The sequence below is a fragment of the Neodiprion fabricii genome, chromosome 7 (genome assembly GCF_021155785.1).
Source record: "Neodiprion fabricii isolate iyNeoFabr1 chromosome 7, iyNeoFabr1.1, whole genome shotgun sequence".
In the NCBI taxonomy this organism is placed as follows: domain Eukaryota; kingdom Metazoa; phylum Arthropoda; class Insecta; order Hymenoptera; family Diprionidae; genus Neodiprion; species Neodiprion fabricii.
The window spans coordinates 15,832,826-15,845,203 of NC_060245.1; the positions used below are offsets into that span (position 1 = coordinate 15,832,826).

General features: G+C 45.2%; 2 protein-coding genes across 4 annotated transcripts in view; both read right to left on the bottom strand.

The window, feature by feature from the left end:
- Window positions 1-12,378, bottom strand: part of LOC124187051 (probable serine/threonine-protein kinase kinX) — a 64,225-nt gene that overhangs the window by 5,868 nt on the left and 45,979 nt on the right. The gene's annotated exons all lie outside the window — the stretch shown is intronic.
- The window catches only part of LOC124186752, a 32,781-nt gene continuing 20,544 nt past the window's right edge, over window positions 142-12,378 (bottom strand). Inside the window, exons 4-7 of one of the 3 annotated variants that reach the window (XM_046578703.1) lie at window positions 11,841-12,187; window positions 11,475-11,677; window positions 9,326-11,258; window positions 142-7,498 (exon numbers count right to left, since the gene is read on the bottom strand). In XM_046578703.1, the coding sequence (XP_046434659.1) occupies window positions 1,203-7,498; window positions 9,326-11,258; window positions 11,475-11,677; window positions 11,841-12,187 (8,779 nt within the window). In that variant the 3' untranslated portion in view covers window positions 142-1,202. Of the gene's footprint in view, window positions 7,499-8,107; window positions 11,259-11,474; window positions 11,678-11,840; window positions 12,188-12,378 lie in introns of all 3 variants that reach the window. The other 2 variants (XM_046578702.1, XM_046578701.1) reach the window with 2 other exon arrangements.

Below are 12,378 nucleotides of genomic sequence, written 5' to 3' on the forward strand. Positions count from 1 at the left end.
AAATAATAACAATGAAAATGAAGGCAATAATAAGAATAACAAGTAGCACGATAATTATAATAACGATGATAGCAAAGTAGTGATAGTGATATAGGGGAATGTGGGGCACGACGGACCCCTTAAGACGCTAATTATTTTTTGTGGCTTTGAAACACCGGGTACAAGTTGCTTTGATCCATCTTGAACAAATTCATCATCATATTGCCATAATTTCAACAAAAAAAATTTACATGGCATGACGGATACCCGCCAAAAAAATGATTAAAAAAATACTTTTATTTTTTAAAACTTTTAAAGTATTCCATCTCATCCGAAATACTCTATTCGGTTTACAAATCGCTTATAAACTCGCAATTATAAAACTATTGAACAGAACTTTGTTTTGACAAATATTTCAGGGCGGCCGTTGTGCCCCACGATCCCCTGATGTGAGTTATTGCTATTCTACCAACTGAGAAACAAACGCGAACCGTTACTAAATAAGGACTCCAGTGGAATTATTATTTAAGATATTTTAACAATTATTTGCGAAAGATAGTATGTAAATCAATTTGTAAATTGATTGTCAAAGGCTCAAAATCAATTCTAATTTTGGAATGCTTCCTAGAATAACATTATTTTGACCTTAGGTCCATGTTGAGATCGACGATTGGACAACTTCGATAGTTTTTTGATTTTAATCTGCTCAACTTTTTCTCCTTTCTAAGCTCTATAGTTTTTGTTTTGCAATACACTTTTGCTATCAGTCACGTTTATTTCTACTTGCTTTCATGTTATAACAGGCCTATATGCGATGATTTATAATATTTATATTATGTAAATATAACATGTATATAGTATACGTGTATATTGTGTATATCAATAACGAGATAAATTTCATCGTATGTAATTAATGCAGATTTTAGCAGATATAAGTTTGTCGGGAAATAATATTCAACAATAATTTATCACAGTATAGATAAAATATCATTGTGTATATATAATATATAATATTTTTGCAAAAAATGTAACCGTATAGTATAGTCAGATGATCACATCAATATAACATATAGAATAGTAAAATTCTGAATTCTTATCACAGTTCTAGAGTGTCGTAAAGGAATTTCGCCGACTTAGGCTTACTTGAAGTAACACCAAGTGAAGTAAGTGCGATAAAAGTTACAGCTTTTGTGTACGACCTTGAGGACTGGTAACCTAATTGATTAATTGGAAATCAGTGGCATGTAGAACTTGTGTTTTGGCGTGTCTCTTGTGTGCTTGAAGGGCGCCTTCTTAGCTTCCAATAGTGCAGCTGGACATGGACCCTGTTGTTTCGGAACGAACTCCTTCTTGTAGGATGTTGATGTAGTTGCGCTCCCATCGCCAAGAGCGATGTGCGATACGTTTGAGCGTCTTTGAACGCGCTCGGTCTTCTGCGTAGTAAAGTTACCGTAACTGTTGGCTTCGCGTTGAGAGTAGAATTTTCCTCCAATCGTAAGGTTATCGCGATGAACGACGCGTTGTGGCCTTTCGTATGTCGCCGATGCCCAAGGGTTGCCATCCTTGGTACTGCGGTGTAAGGAGGTCAGACTGCGACGATCGCTGCTCTGACTCGAATTACTGATATACTGCCCAGAGTCAGCAAGGTTCGATATGCTCTTTCGTTGAGCCGCGGCAGTTGACGAAATCGTGTGAAGTGCCTCAGTCGATGAGGTTACTCCTCTGCGATGCAGTACTGAATTGCTGACATCTGCGGACGATGAAGAGATGATATTTTTTCTGTGATGACTGGTCTTGGTAGAAGAATCCACCGCTGATTGTCCTGAATATCCTCCAATGATTTGTTTGAAGTCGTTGCTGCTCGATTGATTTGTGTTGTAACGTGCTTGGCTGGCAACGGTATGCTGAGTATGCATCGAGCTGTGATGATGACGTGCTGAGTTTGTTTGCCTGTTGTCAACTAATTCGGTATTCACGTAATCACGCCGGGAAATTTCGTGCTGTTGCTGTTGCTGGTGTTGCTGCTGCTGTCGTTGATGTCGTTCAATTTGTTGTTGTTTCTGAATATCTTGAATGCTGGTCGACCTATTGTCTGCCAAGTGACGCGTATTTGATGATATGTCTCGTGTGATTTGGTTACGAGCATGCCTATTCACATCAGTTATTGATCTGTCATCGACCACGTAACGGGTTTGTGACACATTTTCGGATCTCAGACGTTGTTCGTTGTTTGTACGGTGATGTTGTTCGTTAACATGTCGCTGGTTATCCACGGCTGTAGTTGACCTTCGGGAAATGTCATTGTCTTGGACTATGCTACTAACGGATGAGTCTCCTCTTGGACCGCTGGGACCACCACCAATTACTGAATTATCGATAACTCGAGTGGCGTGACGCTCCGATACATTTGTATGATGTGCATGTTGTTGGTGAGATGTTTGACCAACTAACTTTTGCCCCGTGTGTTTTGTTGTCGTTTCCCTAATTACTGTTACTACTGAACCGTCAGGCATAGTTTTAGTTTCCGTTGTTGCAGCTCGTTTAACATCTGATTGCACATCGTCCAGTTTAGTAGCTACTTCACGGCCAGTTTTACGCGTGTATGTGTTGTAGTTGCGCTGATTTGTTGTCGACATTGTGCTTGTGTCTTCACCAAGTGAAATTGAGGACTCCATGTGTGTTTGGCGATTTACTGGCCGATCGTAGGATACGATGCCAGCTGAATCCTTCCTGGTTGGTGTAAATGTATCTCTTGAAGTTGTCTTAGATTCCATTGCATCGGTACTGATTTTCAGGTTGCCCTCGTGGCGTTTGACTTCTACGCGTTCGCCACGGATAACTTTGTATGCCGATTTCTGTGAAGTCGTATCCCGGAAATCACCAGTCATTTTCAAGTTATCCTCTCTTCTAACTATTTCTGTTCTCTCTGCTCTTTTCTGAGAGTAGTCGTCCCTTGGTCGACCGTCAAATTCACCTTCCGATTTCAAGTTATCTCCATGACGAATAGGTGTTCTACGTTCACCAGGTCCAACTTGTTGCGGTATTCTTTGCTCAAAATCGCCTTCAGGTTTAAGATTATCTGGATGCTTGATTGGAGATCTTCTCTCACCGGGACCAACGTGACTCTTCTCTGGTCTTTCAAAGTCACCTTCAGGTCTTAAGTTGTCAGACTGTCTCTGAATAAAGGTTCTTTCACCACCAACATGTGTGGTGTAATCATCTCTCCTACGGACATCAACGAATTCACCCTCAATTCTAAGATTATCTTCGTGTCTCACAACATCCACTCTTTCGACCTTCGTGATCTTTTTGTAGTCGTCTCTTGACCTACGCACATCAATCTCTCCTTCCATTCGAAGATGGTCTTCGCGGCGACGCACTTCAAAGCGATCGCCTTTTACAACTCTATAATCATCTTTAGAAGTTTGTGTCATTTGCATCTCACCCTCAGATCGCAGATTATCTTGCGGGCGTTTGATAATTGCGCGATCACCCTTCTTCGGCGTCGATTCATTTTTCGGCATCCCGTAGAAGTCACCTTCCGGATGAAGATTGTCTTCGTGGCGAATCGGGGTACGTCTTTCACCAGGTCCCACTTTACTTGGAGTCCGTTTCTCGAAATCGCCCTCAGGCTTCAGGTTGTCCTCATGGCGAATCGGGGTACGTCTTTCACCTGGTCCCACTTTACTTGGAGCCCGTCTCTCGAAATCACCCTCAGGTTTCAGGTTGTCCTCATGGCGAATCGGGGTACGTCTTTCACCTGGTCCCACTTTACTTGGAGCCCGTCTCTCGAAATCACCCTCAGGCTTCAGGTTGTCCTCATGGCGAATCGGGGTACGTCTTTCACCTGGTCCCACTTTACTTGGAGACCGTCTCTCGAAATCACCCTCTGGTTTGAGGTTATCTGCATGACGGATGGGTGTCCGCCTTTCACCTGGACCAACGGGTGATTTATCTGGCCTTTCAAAGTCACCTTCTGGTCTAAGGTTGTCTTTAGGTTTCTTGACAACAGCTCGATCTCCTTTGGTTGGCGCAGCATCTTTTGGTCGACGAATGAAGTCTCCCTCTGGTTTCAGATTGTCTGGATGTTTTATCGGTGATCTGCGTTCAGCTGGACCCACCGGAGCTTTTTCTGGACGTTCAAAGTCACCTTCTGGACGAAGATTGTCTTCGTGCCTAATAATCTCAGTGCGTTCACCACGTGTTATATTGTAGTCATCACGTCTACGCACGTCAATAAATTCTCCTTCGATCTTCAGGTTATCTTCATGTCTGACAACGTCAACACGCTCGGTTCTCGAAATGGTGTAATCGTCTCTGGATCTGTGCACATCAATTTCACCTTCCATTCTCAGATTATCCTTGTGCACAACAATTTCGGATCTCTCCCCAATCTTTCGAACATAATCCTCTCTTGGCCTGCCAGTGAATTCACCTTCTGGTTTGAGGTTATCTTGAGGTTTCTTCTGCACTGGACGTTCTACGCGTTTCGGAGTGAAATCATCTTTGGGACGCCCAGTAAACTCTCCCTCCGGATGAAGATTGTCTTCATGGCGTATGGGTGTCCTGCGCTCAGCTGGTCCAACGATTGCTTTGTCGGGACGCTCGAAATTTCCTTCCGGACGTAAATTATCTTTTGGTTTCTTGATGTCAGCTCGGTCGCCACGTTTTGGAGTCTCTTCCTTTGGACGCCCAGTGAAATCACCTTCGGGTTTAAGATTGTCAGCGTGTTTGATGGGTGTTCTTTTCTCTGCTGGGCCGTAAGATGTTTTTTCAGGCCTATCGAATTCACCCTCAGGACGAAGGTTATCTTTGGGTTTCTTTATTTCCGCTCGTTCTCCTTTTTTCGGAGCTTCTTCTAGCTGGCGATCCGTAAAGTCCCCTTCCGGTTTTAGATTGTCAGCGTGTTTGATTGGTGTACGCCGCTCCGCCGGCCCGACGGGTTTCTTGTCCGGCCTTTCAAAGTCTCCCTCTGGTTTAAGATTGTCCTTGGGTTTCTTGACTTCAGCTCGTTCTCCTTTAACTACTTTATAATCATCGCGCGTTCTCATATCGATGAATTCTCCTTCCATACGTAAATTATCTTCATATTTAGTAACCTCGACACGTTCTCTAAGCAGAAAATCTGTGTAATCGTCACGGGATCGATAAGTTTGTATGTCACCTTCCATTCGAAGATTATCAGTATGTTTGATTACGTCAACACGTTCGCCTTTAATTATCTTGTAGTCATCTCTCACTCTGCCAACAAAATCACCCTCAGGCTTCAGATTGTCAGAATGTTTAATGGGTGTTCGTCTTTCAGCAGGTCCAACCGATGTTTTCTCAGGTCTCTCAAACTCTCCCTCTGGTCGGAGGTTATCCTTTGGCTTCTTGACTTCGGGTCTTTCTGCAGGACGATACTTTTCATGTTCCGGTCTTTCAAATTCACCTTCCGGTCGAAGATTATCGCCGTGTTTGATTGGCGTTCGTTTTTCAGCAGGACCATAAGAAGTCTTTTCTGGTCTTTCAAACTCGCCCTCTGGCCGAAGGTTATCTTTAGGCTTCTTGACTTCTGGTCTTTCAGCAGGACGATATCGCTCGTGTTCAGGTCTTTCGAATTCACCCTCTGGTCGAAGATTATCGTCGTGCTTGATCGGCGTCCGTTTTTCAGCAGGCCCGTAAGGTGTCTTTTCGGGTCTCTCGAATTCTCCTTCAGGTCGTAAATTGTCCTTTGGCCGTTTGACTTCAGGTCTCTCAGCGGGGCGGTACTTTTCATGCTCAGGTCTTTCGAATTCACCTTCAGGTCGAAGGTTGTCATTATGTTTGATTGGTGTTCGTTTTTCAGCAGGACCATAAGAAGTCTTTTCTGGTCTTTCAAACTCGCCCTCTGGCCGAAGGTTATCTTTAGGCTTCTTGACTTCTGGTCTTTCAGCAGGACGATATCGCTCGTGTTCAGGTCTTTCGAATTCACCCTCTGGTCGAAGATTATCGTCGTGCTTGATCGGCGTCCGTTTTTCAGCAGGCCCGTAAGGTGTCTTTTCGGGTCTCTCGAATTCTCCTTCAGGTCGTAAATTGTCCTTTGGCCGTTTGACTTCAGGTCTCTCAGCGGGGCGGTACTTTTCATGCTCAGGTCTTTCGAATTCACCTTCAGGTCGAAGGTTGTCATTATGTTTGATTGGTGTTCGTTTTTCAGCAGGACCATAAGAAGTCTTTTCTGGTCTTTCAAACTCGCCCTCTGGCCGAAGGTTATCTTTAGGCTTCTTGACTTCTGGTCTTTCAGCAGGACGATATCGCTCGTGTTCAGGTCTTTCGAATTCACCCTCTGGTCGAAGATTATCGTCGTGCTTGATCGGCGTCCGTTTTTCAGCAGGCCCGTAAGGTGTCTTTTCGGGTCTCTCGAATTCTCCTTCAGGTCGTAAATTGTCCTTTGGCCGTTTGACTTCAGGTCTCTCAGCGGGGCGGTACTTTTCATGCTCAGGTCTTTCGAATTCACCTTCAGGTCGAAGGTTGTCATTATGTTTGATTGGTGTTCGTTTTTCAGCAGGACCATAAGAAGTCTTTTCTGGTCTTTCAAACTCGCCCTCTGGCCGAAGGTTATCTTTAGGCTTCTTGACTTCTGGTCTTTCAGCAGGACGATATCGCTCGTGTTCAGGTCTTTCGAATTCACCCTCTGGTCGAAGATTATCGTCGTGCTTGATCGGCGTCCGTTTTTCAGCAGGCCCGTAAGGTGTCTTTTCGGGTCTCTCGAATTCTCCTTCAGGTCGTAAATTGTCCTTTGGCCGTTTGACTTCAGGTCTCTCAGCGGGGCGGTACTTTTCATGCTCAGGTCTTTCGAATTCACCTTCAGGTCGAAGGTTGTCATTATGTTTGATTGGTGTTCGTTTTTCAGCAGGACCATAAGAAGTCTTTTCTGGTCTTTCAAACTCGCCCTCTGGCCGAAGGTTATCTTTAGGCTTCTTGACTTCTGGTCTTTCAGCAGGACGATATCGCTCGTGTTCAGGTCTTTCGAATTCACCCTCTGGTCGAAGATTATCGTCGTGCTTGATCGGCGTCCGTTTTTCAGCAGGCCCGTAAGGTGTCTTTTCGGGTCTCTCGAATTCTCCTTCAGGTCGTAAATTGTCCTTTGGCCGTTTGACTTCAGGTCTCTCAGCAGGGCGGTACTTTTCATGCTCAGGTCTTTCGAATTCACCTTCAGGTCGAAGGTTGTCATCATGTTTGATTGGTGTTCGTTTTTCAGCCGGACCGTAAGGTGTCTTTTCGGGTCTCTCGAATTCTCCTTCAGGTCGCAGATTATCCTTTGGCTTTTTGACTTCAGGTCTCTCAGCAGGGCGGTACTTTTCATGCTCAGGTCTTTCGAATTCACCTTCAGGTCGAAGGTTGTCATCATGCTTGATCGGCGTCCGTTTTTCAGCCGGACCGTACGGAGTTTTTTCTGGTCTTTCAAACTCACCCTCCGGTCGGAGGTTGTCTTTCGGCTTCTTAACTTCGGGTCTTTCAGCAGGGCGGTACTTTTCATGTTCAGGTCTTTCGAATTCACCTTCAGGTCGCAAATTGTCTTTCGGCCTTTTGACTTCAGGTCTCTCAGCGGGGCGGTACTTTTCATGCTTAGGTCTTTCGAATTCACCTTCAGGTCGAAGATTATCATCGTGTTTGATGGGTGTTCGTTTTTCAGCCGGACCGTACGGAGTTTTTTCTGGTCTTTCAAACTCACCCTCCGGTCGGAGGTTGTCTTTCGGCTTCTTAACTTCGGGTCTTTCAGCAGGGCGGTATTTTTGATGCTCGGGTCTTTCAAATTCACCTTCGGGTCGAAGATTATCGTCGTGCTTGATCGGCGTCCGTTTTTCGGCAGGACCGTAAGGTGTCTTTTCGGGTCTCTCGAATTCTCCTTCAGGTCGTAAATTGTCCTTTGGTCTTTTGACTTCAGGTCTCTCAGCAGGGCGGTATTTTTCATGTTCAGGTCTTTCGAATTCACCTTCAGGTCGAAGGTTATCATCATGCTTGATCGGCGTTCGTTTTTCAGCAGGCCCGTAAGGTGTCTTTTCGGGTCTCTCGAATTCTCCTTCAGGTCGTAAATTGTCCTTTGGCCGTTTGACTTCAGGTCTCTCAGCAGGGCGGTATTTTTCATGTTCAGGTCTTTCGAATTCACCTTCAGGTCGAAGGTTATCATCATGCTTGATCGGCGTTCGTTTTTCAGCAGGCCCGTAAGGTGTCTTTTCGGGTCTCTCGAATTCTCCTTCAGGTCGTAAATTGTCCTTTGGCCTTTTGACTTCAGGTCTCTCAGCAGGGCGGTATTTTTCATGCTCTGGTCTTTCAAATTCACCTTCAGGTCGAAGATTATCATCATGCTTGATCGGCGTTCGTTTTTCAGCAGGCCCGTAAGGTGTCTTTTCGGGTCTTTCGAATTCTCCTTCAGGTCGTAAATTGTCCTTTGGCTTTTTGACTTCAGGTCTCTCAGCAGGGCGGTATTTTTCATGCTCAGGTCTTTCAAATTCACCTTCAGGTCGAAGATTATCGTCGTGCTTGATCGGCGTTCGTTTTTCAGCAGGCCCGTAAGGTGTCTTTTCGGGTCTTTCGAATTCTCCTTCAGGTCGCAAATTGTCCTTCGGCCTTTTGACTTCAGGTCTCTCAGCAGGGCGGTATTTTTCATGTTCAGGTCTTTCGAATTCACCTTCAGGTCGAAGATTATCGTCGTGCTTGATCGGCGTTCGTTTTTCAGCAGGCCCGTAAGGCGTCTTTTCGGGTCTTTCGAATTCTCCTTCAGGTCGCAAATTGTCCTTCGGCCTTTTGACTTCAGGTCTCTCAGCAGGGCGGTACTTTTCATGCTCAGGTCTTTCGAATTCACCTTCAGGTCGAAGGTTGTCATCATGTTTGATCGGTGTTCGTTTTTCAGCAGGTCCGTAAGGCGTCTTTTCGGGTCTCTCGAATTCTCCCTCAGGTCGGAGGTTGTCTTTCGGCTTTTTAACTTCGGGTCTTTCAGCAGGGCGGTACTTTTTATGCTCAGGTCTTTCGAATTCACCTTCAGGTCGAAGGTTATCATCATGTTTGATTGGTGTTCGTTTTTCAGCCGGACCGTACGGAGTTTTTTCTGGTCTTTCAAACTCACCCTCCGGTCGGAGGTTGTCTTTCGGCTTCTTAACTTCGGGTCTTTCAGCAGGGCGGTATTTTTGATGCTCGGGTCTTTCAAATTCACCTTCGGGTCGAAGATTATCGTCGTGCTTGATCGGCGTCCGTTTTTCAGCAGGCCCGTAAGGTGTCTTTTCGGGTCTCTCGAATTCTCCTTCAGGTCGTAAATTGTCCTTTGGCCGTTTGACTTCAGGTCTCTCAGCAGGGCGGTACTTTTCATGCTCAGGTCTTTCGAATTCACCTTCAGGTCGAAGGTTGTCATCATGCTTGATGGGCGTCCGTTTTTCAGCCGGACCATAAGGCGTTTTTTCTGGTCTCTCGAATTCTCCCTCAGGTCGGAGGTTGTCTTTCGGCTTCTTAACTTCGGGTCTTTCAGCAGGGCGGTACTTTTCATGCTCAGGTCTTTCGAATTCTCCTTCAGGTCGAAGATTATCGTCATGTTTGATTGGTGTTCGTTTTTCAGCAGGGCCATATGGTGTTTTTTGCGGTCTTTCAAATTCTCCTTCAGGTCGCAAATTGTCCTTAGGCTTTCTAACTTCTGGTCTTTCAGCAGTTTTTGGCGAGTAATCGTCCTTAGGTCGACCTTCGAATGGTCCTTCCGGCCGCAGGTTATCCCGATGTTTCGTCACTTCAACTCGTTCTCTAACCAAGAAGTCAGTATACTCGTCTCGTGATCTATAAGTTGAAATTTCACCTTCCATATGCAGGTTGTCAGAATGCTTGACAATATCGACACGGTCAACTGTTACATGTTTATAATCGTCCCTAGGCCTGCCTTCAAATATACCTTCCGGTTTCAAATTATCTTCTGGCCGTTTAACGTCAGCACGTTCTCCGTGCGTGGGCTTGAAATCATCTTTTGGTTTGCCAATAAAATCACCTTCTGGTTTCAGGTTATCCGGATGTTTAATTGGTGTTCGTTTTTCACTCGGACCCACTTTAGTTGGTTCTGGTCGTTCGAAATCGCCTTCTGGCTTAAGATTATCTTGAGGCTTTGTGACCTTAGGCCTTTCAGCAGGGCGGAACTTTTCGTGCTCTGGACGTTCGAAGTTACCTTCTGGTTTTAAATTATCTGGATGCTTGATTGGCGTTCTTCTCTCTGCGGGTTCAAAGGGCTTACGTTCTCTTTTCAAGAATTCTCCCGACGGGAATAAATTATCTGGATGACGAACAATGTCAGCTCTGTCACCGGGCCCAAAGGGTTCCTCCTCAGGTCTTTCGAAATCACCTTCGGGATGAAGATTGTCAGGATGTCTGATCGGCTGGCGACGTTCTCCAGGAGTATATTTGTCCTTTGGTCGACCCTCGAATGGTCCTTCAGGCTTGAGGTTATCTTGGGGTCGTTTGACATCAGGTTTTTCGACATATTTCGGTCCATAGTCATTTTTAGGACGGCCATCGAAGTCTCCTTCAGGACGTAGATTATCTCCAGGCTTTATCGGGGTCCTGCGTTCAGCAGGTTCAAATGGTTGACGCTCTCTATCGGGGAAATCGCCCTTGGGGAACAGATTGTCAGGGTGGCGAACGATTGGTGCTCTTTCACCTGGGCCATACGGTTCTTGGACAGGTCTCTCAAATTCTCCTTCAGGTTTCAAATTGTCTGCATGTTTAATGGGTGTGCGTCGTTCAGCCGGTGTAAATTTGTCTTTCGGCCGATCTTCGAAGGTTCCTTCTGGGCGAAGATTATCCTTGGGCTTCTTAACTTCGGGACGTTCACCTTGTTTCGGAGAGAAATCATCCTTAGGACGCCCTTCAAACGGCCCTTCCGTCTTAAGGTTGTCCTGAGGCTTTTTAACTGGCGCACGATCTCCCGTGGTTGGTTTGAAATCGTCTTTGGGACGTCCTTCGAAAGTTCCTTCGGGCTTCAGATTGTCCTTCGGTTTATGCGGTTCTCGTCTTTCGGTAAGCATTGGCACGTAATCATCCCTCGACTTAGGTGTTCCTTCGAAAGGACCTTCTGGCTTCAGATTGTCATCGCGTCTGATGATTGTTGTAGACACGTAATCAGTTTGATCAAAGTTATGGTACTCTTCATTGGTGGTTGTAAAGTTCTCGATAATGTCCGTCCTGCCATAATATCGGTCGACTTCGTCCGTTGTTGTTTTGTGACGGGTGGGTCCGTCGTGCTCAACAATTTCGTAAGTTGGAAAGTCTTCTTTGACGTGAGAGATTCCCTAGAAATGGAATAGAAGAAGATTGATTAATACAATTTCATTCTTATCCACCAAAAAATCTAGTAATTCCAAGTTTTTTAATGCTGAAGTCTTGAAATCATCATACAAGATCTGAAAGCCCCGAATTTTCGCCTTATCATGAACTAAATCACGAAGATGCAGCCTACGGTCTTGAAGAATTTCGGGAATTGAAAAGTTGGAACTAGAATTACTCACCGTAAATTCTCCTTCGCCAATGATCAAATTATCTGTACGTCTAATTACTTCCGCTCGCTCTACAGTTCGATGATCGATATACTCAGTTCGGCTCGTTGTTTCGTCTATAAATTCACCTTCTACTTTTGTGTAGGTGTTGCGACGCACAGGGCTTGGTCGTTCGCCGGGTAGCCCGGGGAAGGCCAGCTCTTTTGTTGTCACGCCTGAAAGAAATGGAGAACAAAAACCATAAATATAATTATTTTATCACTAACGTCATTGCGATGCAGATCTACCATCGAACTATACTGTGATAAGACCTTCAAACAGTTGCATATAGTGGTAATGTAGTTCACACACTTGTAACAAATGGGAATAATATTTTACCATCGAAATCACCCTCGGGCCTCAAATTATCTTGGGGGCGCCTAACAGGCGCTCGTTCGCCTTTGGTGGGCGCTTCTTCCTTGGGACGTCCGTAGAAATCTCCTTCAGGATGTAGATTATCCTGAGGTTTTCGAACCGGAGCTCGGTCTCCGTGGGTGACGACGTAGTCAGTACGTCGTTCTCCAATGAATTCACCCTCCAGGTGCAGGTGGTCTTCATGGTGAACTATCACTTGTCTATCTACGTGTTTTTCATCATATTCGTGGCGGTAAGACGTTACGCTGTCTATAGGCTCGTGAGGTGATTCAAAATTGTCCTGGCCAACGTTGTGAGGACATCGGTGCCGTCTGAAATAATTCGTACACCGCCAATTAATTGTTGTCGCATTATTTTACAGTATTGAGGTAGAACAATTAATAATATTCCCAAGAACTTTCATTTTTCTATCGGTTTGCATGTGTTGTAAATTTTCGGTTTTTCTAATCTCACAAGAGCAATGGAACTATAATTAGTTTTTTTTCACGGTAGCTGGTCTGAG